Raw genomic sequence first — 11,628 nt, forward strand, 5'->3', positions numbered from 1 at the left:
ATGATAAAGATTGAGATTAAGATTGAGATTAAGATTATGATCAAGACTGAGATTAAGATTAAGACTAAAATTAGGATTAAGATTGGGATTAAGATTAAGATTGAGATTAATATTAAGAAGGGTAGTATTAAGATTGATAATAAGATTTAGATTTAGATTGAGATTAAAAATAAGACTAAGATTAGGATTAAGATTAATATTAAGATTAAGACTAAGATTGAGATTTAGATTAAGATTTAGAAGGGTAGCATTAAAATTGAGATTAAGAAGTAGATTAAGATTGGGATTAAGAGAAAGCCAAAGATTAGGATTAAGATTGGGATTAAGATTGAGAAGAAGGTTAGCATTAAGATTTGAATTAAGTTTAAGATTAAGATTTAGATTTAGATTTAGATAGAGATTAAGAATAATATTAAAATTAAAATTAAGATTAAGATTTGGATTAAGACGAAGACTATAATTAAGAATAATATCAAGGTTTGAATTGAAATTATGATTGAGATTAAATTATGATTAAAAATTAAATTAAGATTGGGATTAAGATTGAAATTGTGATTGAGTTATTATGCAGAAAAGTACTCATATAACATCGTGAGCTATACGAGCAATGGGAAGAAGTTTCACTTCAGTCGGGCGTGTGATCCATACACAACTTTTTCTTGATAGGGTCTTGGGTAAATGCCTTCAATTGGCTTAGTAATTGAAATTTTGCTGGAGTACACTGGTGGATTGTTGAATTCTTTAATACAGAAAAATGGATTTGATATTACATACTTGTTATTTTTGTGAGCAACGCATTACATATATATTTTCGTAAATTCATCTTTATATACTCTTGCATCTCTTAAGTAATTTCACACCTTTTTCACCTCTCTCTTCACAGATGATATGTTAAACGCTGGTGATAACATTCAACGGCAATGCCAAAAACTAGCTGAACTAACTCCGGTGTTCTACACATGCATCAAACAGAATTTATTATCACACGCAGTTGGCACAGTGAAACTGCAAAACGTGAGGGGAAAGCACAACAATAACAACTGAAAGGTCTGCAAGAATCAACCAAATTGATTTATAAATAATTAGAAAAAGAAAACAAAAACTGCAATCCTTACAAACCCTTCTAAACTCAGACACACACACGTACATATAGTGAAAGACATACATATCCCCAAAACCAACCACTGTACATATCTACATACATACATACCTTCTTCCCCTATCAAACATAAACAAGTTATTTGGTTTTTATGAGGCACCATCAGACACGCACCTACCAAAGCTCACAAATGAAATTCTTACCTAAAAATATGCACTACTCGCATGCAGCTATGAATCTGATAAATATGGATTCGGAAAATCGGGTCGTGCTGAATGTTGGCGGCATTCGGCACGAAACGTATAAGGCGACATTGAAGAAAATACCGGCCACAAGATTGTCACGCCTCACTGAGGCATTAGCCAATTACGATCCCATATTGAACGAATATTTCTTCGATCGACATCCGGGAGTCTTTGCTCAAGTACTAAACTACTATAGGTGAGTAGGGAAAGGAGTCGAAGAATCAAAAAAAAAAAAATAAATAAATAAATTACTTACTGCCTTTCACATTCTAGAACCGGCAAGCTGCACTATCCAACAGACGTTTGCGGGCCTTTGTTTGAAGAAGAGCTCGAGTTCTGGGGCTTAGATTCGAATCAAGTAGAGCCATGTTGTTGGATGACTTATACGCAGGTGAGTATACGATTAAACTTAACTAAGGTTTTGCGGGTTTTATGGGTCACAAATTTGTAATGCGGCTGAACTATCAAAGTTGGAGCGCAGGTTTTTTTGGCTTTCTTCAGGACATTTCTTTTTTGTTATTGTTTGGATTGGGTGCCATAGTTGACCTAGATTTCCGAAAGCTATACTCGTTTTCAAGTTGGCCTTATAGCCCTACTTGATTTTCTCCCAGCTGGCCACGCATATTATGATGATTGATGGAGAGATTTCAGAAGAAGAACAAACCCCGCTGTTCTTCGCTGTAAGAACCCGGTCTAACTTAACAAAAATCTAGGCTTACTATAGAGTGTACAGAATTTTTCCATGGCTTTCAGAAAATTCTTTCTGTTTTTGATTAGTTTGTTAAGATCCCCAAAAGACAGGCCATCTAGGCAGAATGTCTTCACACTAATGTGTTCATTGTAAACCTTGCAAATTGTAGTCAATAAAATAACAAATCTTCTTGGGGGTAAGAATAGCTCCGACCGTTAAACATTTTCTTAAGATCAGTACCGAGCTTTGCTCGGAGTGCATATCGACTTCCCGAAAACGCCCTATCTCAAAAAACTTTTCAAAAACATCCTATTTCAGAATTTGGTTGAAGAACGCCCTATTTCAGAATTCGTTACAAAAACGCCCTATATCAGCACATTTTCAATACATTTTGAAGTGAGATATTGCATTTTTGAATCGAATTCTGAAATAGGGCGTTCTTCAACCAAATTCTGAGATAGTGTTTTTCAATAAAATTCTGAAATGCGGCGTTCTTGAAAAGTTTTTTGAAATAGGGCATTTTCGAACTGGCTGCCGAGATAGGTCGACCTTCCACTCAGCAGTCGATATCTTCTTGGGGGTAAGAATACCTCCGATCGTTGTGAAATTTCTTAAGATCAGTACCGAGCTTTGCTCGGAGTGCATCTACCTTTTTTATTATGATTTTTATAATAAAAATTAATTTTCTATTATGATTTTTATTTTTTCGATCCAGAATAATCCTTAAGTTTAGATTAATTTTTTGCGGTCAAATTCTAGTTTTTTTTCGATCATAAAATCATAAAAAATTTAGAACGGTCGCATAAAGCACAGTCTTCATTATAACGGTAAAAAATTATGGAAAAAATTAAAATCTGAAACTACGATTATTTTGCTTCGAAAAATTAAAAATTACAAAACAAACTATTAAATTTGACCGAAAAAGTTTAATCCGAATTTTATAATTATTTTTAACGGAAATGATTAAAATAAAAAACCATCTAAATATTAAAATCTTGGTATTTTACGGTTATCTTTGGCTGTTTATTTTAAAGTTTCTAAATATTAAATGGGAGATCAAGGTTTCGCTATGGTCATTCAGATAACTTTAGTTTAAAAATATCTTTGAAATAATATTGTACATACACACAAAACAGTTCTGGTTCAAATCAATAACATACAAATTTTGATTTAAAAAAATAACGTGGCAACCCTCGTCGAAAATATTTCTGTATTAAAGTTCTTAAAAATACCTTGCATTTTATATCCATATCAAAGTTTTTTAGTTAAATTTTGCAGAATCGGAAATATGTGGCAACTTTACACTTATCTGCTGAGGGCTAAAACTTCCGATTATCGTCAGAAAAGACATACAACATCATTTTCTGGCCAAATCATTGACATCTCTTTTCCGTTAATGTTTTTAAATGACAAGCAGTTCAAGGTAGGCTTAACCAGTTTCTAGCTTAATTTGGATATTGATAAAAGAATCAGCTCAAAGTTTTATATAAGTCTTGAGCTTCTCAGACTTTCTGAAAAATTACTGGATACTCAAAATATTACAACAATACATATATATGAGAATACCTGTCTGCTCAGTAATCAGCCAAAATGATCGCCTTCTCACCTCTTTCTACCATAGATTATATTTTAAAATTTCACCCACAAATCCCTTCCGCAGCTTTCGAGACTTACACGTGCAAAGGAATTTCAGCTTTCCTTTTACTTTTATACACGTAAATAAAGAACACGTCTCAAATTATCCCTTTCTTATTTACAGCACAGAGACACACAAGAGACATTGGCGGTATTAGATCGTCTGGATTTAGATACAGAAAAACCGTCCGAAGAGGAATTAGCGCGTAAATTCGGCTTCGAGGAGGACTACTACAAGGGCACATTGTCTTGGTGGCAGGAAATGAAACCGCGCATTTGGTCGCTCTTCGATGAGCCGTACAGTTCGAATGCGGCCAAGGCAAGATCCAATAATTCTAAATGATTAAATTCTCTATCATTATGAATGAATGAATGAAATGACATTCTCTTTCTTACTTTTTTACAGACAATCGGCGTTGTTTCGGTATTCTTCATTTGTGTATCGATATTATCATTCTGCCTGAAAACACATCCCGATATGCGTGTGCCATACCTCGTTAATACATCGGTGAATACGGCCAATGGTAATATGGCTTGGTATATCGATAAGCCACAAACAAATGCGCATATAGCTTTCTTTTATATCGAATGTGTTTGTAATGCCTGGTTCACGTTCGAAATACTGGTGAGTTAAGGCAAATGGATTTGTGGAAAATTTGTATGCACAAATGTATAATTTTAGATGAGCTATTGTATTATATTGATGTTAGTGAGATTTAGGTATAATACATGTGAATTAGGGTAGACAATTTAGGTACACTACTAAAAAAATCTGTTACATATAAAACTGTCTATTCTGTGCTTAAGCTAATCCTTGTTATAGTTAGACACATTCACCGTAAACAAGCAGGTACTTACATACGCTTTACACATACAAGTCCAATAAAAACATGCGTTTCGTGAATCAAAAGGTATCGATTTGAGTTATAGGTAATTTAATTAGATTTTGGCACTGTCGAAGGAGTTATTAAATACTTGCGGGACCACTTTTCTCGAAGAAAACTTGGATTAGATTAGAATGAGTTTTGAGGCGAAGGCAAGTCATCTAATCACCGCTACCAAATTGGATCTATCGGAAAAGTTCACTTTTGAGTTACATGTCTTCACTGATTCACGTTGTACTAAGAAAATGCCCTAAGGGACAAACACGAAATCAGGGGCTGGTGGCAGCTTCGCCGGCGGACATTATGCGCTGCGTTATGTTAATTTCTTCGTGACAGATGACTCGAGTGTTCTGCCACCCCGTAAACGAAAGCCTGTCGCGGTACTTAAATGTCATGGCTATCGAAGTGAAAGAGTGTTTTGGTTCTCCTAGCTGATATATCAGAATGGAAGCTTATATCTGTCTCTTACCTTTTGAGTTCTTCCAGTCTTTTTGAGTACCCTTTATTTAGTTATTATAGTTTTACCTTACACAGCAGATTCAGAAAGTATCCTGGGCTTATAAATCCGTGGGCTGCACATTTCCTGGCTAGAATATCAACCCCCTCTTTGCTCATATAGCCACCACTGTGACCAGGAACTCAAATGTGGTAGATATCTTAACAAATGCGATGCCCATTAGTAGTTTAAGGCAGTCTGGTATGAGCTTTGGGGTAACTTAATGTGCCTCTAAGGCGACGAACGCCACCTGTGGTCTAAGTGTATATATTTATGTATAAATCATCTCGGTAGAACTCTGGCATTGACCCCTCTTTTAATTTTTTATCGACAAGTATATCAAATATGACTTTCCAGTTGAGTCTGCTTTAAAAAAAAAGACCCCAAAGTTCTAATCAAAATTATGTATTTCTCGGAAGTCATCTGTTAACAAAGTTGGTATTAAGTCCTATCTCCTGGTCTTAGCTTTCTTTAACTTCGACTGTGTGGACTTCATCTCCATTTACATTCAGCTAACAATTAATCAGGTTAATATCGATGCTTTGAAATGATATCTCTCCTTTTTCTTGGCGAAGATTATGATACTGGACTTTTTGGGTTTTAAGTTGAATCTATTCTGGCAGTACTAAGTATATAGAGCCAATGTTTGGCGTGATATGTAGGAATTTCGCATTTATCGTTAAATAGGCAGAGTAAATCGTCTAAAACTATGGGCTATAAAAATCTCATCTTTTATACCTCCGCCCTGTGAGTAATCCTTCATGGATACGAACCTAACTACTTCCTGCCCTCCAGCTTTGAGGAGCGGTGAGGGTGCTCCGTGTTGTCGGTGGCTCTTCTATTCATATCTAGAAAGTAAACTATAGAAAACTCTTTCCTTTTAAGCGATTCCTATAAATTTTCTGTGAGATTCTGCAGAGCAAAAAAGGTCAATATCCCTGCTTGGGGAATATATTAATTTCAATGTCAGGGGGGTTCTTTCACAAAACTGTCCACCTTACCGTTCCAACGTCTTTGGAAGAAAGAAGGTTGAACCAATATTTAGGTTTGCTTAATCTTGATAGCAGATGATGCATATTTCTCAAAGAATTGCAGCCCGGAAATATCAATCTCTCCAAGACAGCGATCATCCTCTTCACCAAGAAAAAAAACTAATAAGGGGATGAGGAACTTTACCTTGGATGGGGTGGCGGTCGGTGTCGCCACATACGTGAAGTATATAGAACTTATCCTGGACTCCAAACTCCTGTGGTGGACTCTTGTTGAGGCGGCCACCTCTCTACGAGAGCGCTGATGGTATGTAAATTTCTAGCGTAGAAAACCCGGGATACACTCCAAGGATCCTTAGATGGATGTACACCATGAAAGTGTGACCAAAAGTAATCTATGGGGCAGTGGATTGGACTACCAGGACTACTCTTCTACACGCTCAGGCTAGCCCACTACAGTTGTTTACAGACGCCAGGAATTATAGAAGTAAGAGGATTCTAATTTTAAGTGTTCGTCAGGCAGCACTTAAGTTTCTTTCATCCTTCGAGGTCAAATCATCAGTAGTCCTAGAGTGTGTAGAGAAGCTTACTGCTCTGGCTTAGTAGTTATAATGCTGTAAAATTGCTACTACTAAGGCATATCAGAGTCGAAGAAAATGGAGAAGGCTGGTAGCCAAAATGGCTGCTGCCTCGTCCCTGGTAGCATCTAAGCCATTCCTTTCAGTGGGCCGCGACACGACAAAGAAAGCGCTCATAAAGCAAAATGCCAAACTAAAACTTACTAGGAGGTTAGGCTGCTCATGGGTGTCCCGAGGGAGAAACCTGGAATCATTACGGCCTCTTTGAAAAGTCATTCCATATTTTAGGTATATGGTCGCTTCTGTGGCTCTGTCAAGAATACGCTATTACACCTTCTTCTAGAGAGTGAGGCCATTTCACATAGAAATGAGATAAGTATAGCGCTTCAATGGACATGAGAGGAGCTTTTCAGGTTTCACGTCGTCTGTCTTTGAACTTTTTTCATGCGAACGCTGCGATTTCAGTACTTATGGGCGCCGAAATCTAATAGTCATGGCTAGCTAATGCCTTGAGTGGTTCTAATCTCTGATCGAGATCATTCGCCGAACTAGTAGGTGAAGGGAGTAAGGAAACTTTCTTCATAAAATAGGTTTGGAGATAGGAAGAAGGGAAAGGTCCAAAGGCGAAGTACTACCACATGATATGGAGACTGAACACGATGACTGATAAACTACCATAGTTTGAGAATACCAAAGCTATCTCAGAGGGTAATGTTCTCGTGATTTTCCTGATTGCTTTAGCTTTTTGCCGCTTGAACTCACAAAAGCAGGGCAGGGGAGAAGAAAATGCTAAATTTATTTCACATAGTCTTCCTCTAAGAGCTACTGTGTCTCAACTTCATGAGCTGTGACATACCGTATTGTCTATGAAGCTCAATATCTCGATACCTTTTGTTTCCTTATCGCAAATATTAAAACTACATCCATTTAGGTATCCCCTTGTCAGTCAAGCAGTAAATTGTAAACTTTCCTTAAATATTAAAACATATACACATACATTATTTGTACAATTTTAACGCTCTCTATGTGTATAATACTTCTTCTTCACTCTATTCACCACACCATCCCTAATAACAAAATGTGTATGTATTTTCCTTCTCCCGTTGTTTTTTTTTTTATTTTTAGGTTAGATTCATATCCTCGCCAAATAAATGTGAATTCATAAAGTCATCTGTTAACATCATAGATTATATAGCAACGCTTAGTTTTTATATCGATCTTGTGCTTCAACGGTTCGCCTCACATCTAGAGAATGCCGACATTTTAGAATTCTTCTCGATAATACGTATTATGCGTCTATTTAAATTGACGCGCCATTCGTCCGGCCTTAAAATTCTAATACAAACGTTTCGTGCATCGGCAAAAGAGCTCACGCTGCTGGTGTTTTTCCTCGTATTGGGCATTGTGATTTTCGCAAGCCTAGTTTACTATGCGGAACGTATACAACCGAATCCGCATAATGATTTTAATAGTATTCCGTTGGGTCTGTGGTGGGCACTGGTCACAATGACCACCGTCGGTTATGGTGATATGGTGCCGAAGACCTATATTGGCATGTTTGTGGGCGCATTGTGTGCGCTTGCCGGTGTGCTAACGATCGCACTGCCCGTACCCGTCATTGTGAGCAACTTTGCCATGTACTACTCGCATACGCAAGCACGAGCCAAACTGCCGAAGAAACGGAGAAGAGTGCTTCCGGTTGAACAGCCCCGTCCACCAAGGCTGCCAGGTGAGTGAATTTTGGTGGTAGTGTAGGGATGGATGGGAGAATTTCATAAAATTAATTATGCAGGGTTTTATTTATGAAGAACTATTTTTTTTTGTTTAAAATATATTATGTTTTTTGATTTGATTCGTTTTTATTATTTTCTTTCAAATGTATCGATAAATAAGTCAATAATGATATTTATTGTTAAATTTGTTGATAAAAATCTATATCGATGGCTATCGTTCCAAAATTAAAGTCGTGCATATTGATTATGCGGTTCAACAAAATTTGATCGTATTTTATCTAAAAAACGGGGCCGACCTCATCTTATAGACTTATTGCTGACTTGAAGTGCATTTGCAAAATTTTTTTTTTATAGAATTTCATTAAACTTCGTTTTATTTCACTTCGTTTCATTTAATTTCTTTTCATTTCATTTTTCGTTTCGTTCCACTCCTTTTAATTCTTTTTAATCCCGTTTTTCAATTCAATTTTGTTTAAGTTTAGTTAATTTCATTTAAGTTCACTTCATTTCATTCAAATTTGTTTCATTTCAAATCATTCCATTTCTTTTGATGAAGTTTTATTTCGTTTCAATATATGTATTTCATTTCACCTCATTGAATGGCATCGCATGTCATTGAAATTCATATCATATTTTCCCATTTTATTTCATTCCACTCTAGTCCACTTCACTTTATTTCATTTCATTTCGTTTTATCCCAATGTATTTAATGTGCTTTAATTTCTTCCTTCCTATTCCATTTCATTTATAAGATTCCATTTCATCCATTCAATTCATTCCGATTCTCTCCATTCCATTTAAATTAATTTCAATAACTCAATAATTTAAGTTCATCCCATTGCATTTCGTTTCATTTCATTTAATACATTAAATTTAATTTTTTATTTTATGTTAAATATGTTTTATTTTATTTATTTTTGAATAAATTTTTTATTTCATTTTATTTATTTAATAAACAAATTTTTGTAATTATTTTCTGTTAAATATGTTTTATTTTATTTTGTTTAATTTAATTTAATTTAATTTTATTTTAGTTAATTTAATTTAATATTATTTAATTTAATTTAATTTAATTGAATTTAGTTTAAGCTAGTCTAATTTATTTTTATTTTATTTAATTCTATTCAATTCAAGTTAATTTTATTTTATTGCCTTCGGTTCAAATCCACACCATTCGATCCCATTTTTTCCATTTCACGCCTTCCTATTTCATTTTATTTCAACCAATTTCCTTTCATTTAATTTAAATTCACTCCATCCGAATCAATCAACTCACCAATCACTTCACTTTATTCCATGTCATTTCATTTCATTTTATTACGCTTCACTTCATTTAATTCAGTCAATTAAATTTTTACTTTATTTTAATTCTTTATGTTCCAATCCAAACCTTTCCATTCCACTTAACTTAATTCCATTCATCCCATTCCATTTATTTCATGCCATACCATATTATTTCCTTTCATTTCATTTCTTTCCATACCATTTCATTTCATTCCGTTCATCTCCTTCCCACTACCTTCCATTTCGTGCCATTCCATCTCATCCCTTTTTATTTTAGACCATTTAATTTCGTTGCAATCCATTAACTCTATACATATTTCATTTCATTATATTTCGTTTCCTCTCATTTCACTTAATTCTATGCCAATCCTTCGTTTCTTATTCCATTTTATTTCAATCAATTCCATTTTATTACATTCCGTTTCATTCCATTTAAATTAATTCCATTCTACTTTTTCATTTTGTTTTAATATATTTTTTGTTCTACATTCTACTTCTTTTCTTTAAATTCATTCCATTTCTTTCCTTCTTTTTTTCATTTCTTTTCTCTTCCCCTTTTCGTAAATTTTTAAATTTTTTTTAATTTAAATTCTTTGCTTTTAATTTCTTTTATTTCCACTTTTTCTTACCTCTCCATTCCATGTTCTCTCAAAAACATTCGCTGACCTCTTCACACTTTCAGGTCAAACGGGCGGCGTCAGCGGCTGCGGTACACCCGGCTCTGGTCCACATTCGGGGCCGATGGGATCTGGCGGCACCGGTCCGCGTCGCATGAACAATAAAACCAAGGATTTGGTTAGTCCGAAATCAGGTATGTTACAGTTGTTGTGCGCCTAAAAGTCGACTAAGTTTATGCGTTTCCTAATTCCGTTTTGCGCTAAATATTCATAACAAAATATGCAGTTAAGCTATTTTATATGCGCAACAGCTTTCTTGTTACAAAAAAAAATTGATGAAAAACAACAAAAAAAAACAAATTTATTTGTAAAAAAAAAACAAATTGCAAAATTATGAAAATTCAAGTAGGCGTAGACTGGCTTCAACCCGCACCACCACCACCACCACAACAGCGCCGTTCTAACATAAATACAACCATAGTTTGCCAGTCACCGAGCAGCGAATTAATTTAAGTACGAAAGTAGTTGTAGCTTCCCACATCAATATAAATATAAATATTAAATGTAAACGTTAGGCATCACTGTAGGCGAAGCAGCAGCAGCAGCAGCAGCAGCAGCAACGAAATGTCCACCCGCTTCTTTCTATATTCACCCAATGCAGCTTTCCACTTGTGCGTAGCAAATGAAAATCGACAGCGAAATAAAAGACGTAATCAAAAATTCATATCCGCAATTCATAAGTAGTTATTAAGTCGTTAATCGTGTATTCCCGCCATGCGCCATGCCGTCCGCTGCCATTCTGCCCAAGCGCCTTAAAGCAGACTTACTCGTCTGTAAGCAGCTACTTTAATTTGCTTTACTCCAAGCCAAACACACACACGCATACGTAACCCATTCGCAAATCGTAAATAAATATATTTAGTCTACCTGCTGCACGCGTATGCCTAAGTACATATAAATGGAAAATCACACACACACACACATACCCGCAAACATACATATGTACACACCTACTCTGATTACCCTTTTATGTGCGACTACGCTTCCTTGCGCATATCCTTATTTATTTGCCTACCCACGCCTGACTTGGCGTCCTGTCGTCGTCGTCGGCGTTGTGAGTATTTGACTTAGACGCGGCAGCTTTAAATAACAAAATCCGCAATGTTGGTGAAATTAAAGAGTCGTAGGTGGGCGCCATTGTTGTTTTAAAATATTAACTAATTTTTTTTTTTAATGTGCTACATGCATATGTGTGTATGTAGGTACATATATATGTTGTGCGTGCGTGCCCATGTATGTTCTGTTAAATATGTACCTGCCTCCTACACATATTCGTGGTTGCTTGCAATGAAAAGCTTTAATGTCGATGTGCTCGTG

At 35.5% G+C, this 11,628-nt stretch overlaps 1 protein-coding gene across 1 annotated transcript; it reads left to right on the forward strand.

The window, feature by feature from the left end:
* Positions 1 to 887: 887 nt before the first annotated feature.
* Positions 888 to 10,445, forward strand: Shaw (potassium voltage-gated channel shaker cognate w; the record flags this gene model as incomplete). The annotated part of the gene is made up of 7 exons (XM_017634855.1): positions 888 to 1,047; positions 1,330 to 1,540; positions 1,618 to 1,735; positions 3,795 to 3,989; positions 4,077 to 4,295; positions 7,743 to 8,346; positions 10,317 to 10,445. Coding segments are annotated over exons 2-7 (1,474 nt in total), but the record flags the coding sequence as incomplete, so codon positions are not given.
* Positions 10,446 to 11,628: the final 1,183 nt, after the last annotated feature.

This window comes from Rhagoletis zephyria, unplaced genomic scaffold, assembly GCF_001687245.7.
Source record: "Rhagoletis zephyria isolate East Lansing unplaced genomic scaffold, Rhagoletis_zephyria_1.1 Rzeph_scaffold_14412, whole genome shotgun sequence".
NCBI lineage: Eukaryota > Metazoa > Arthropoda > Insecta > Diptera > Tephritidae > Rhagoletis > Rhagoletis zephyria.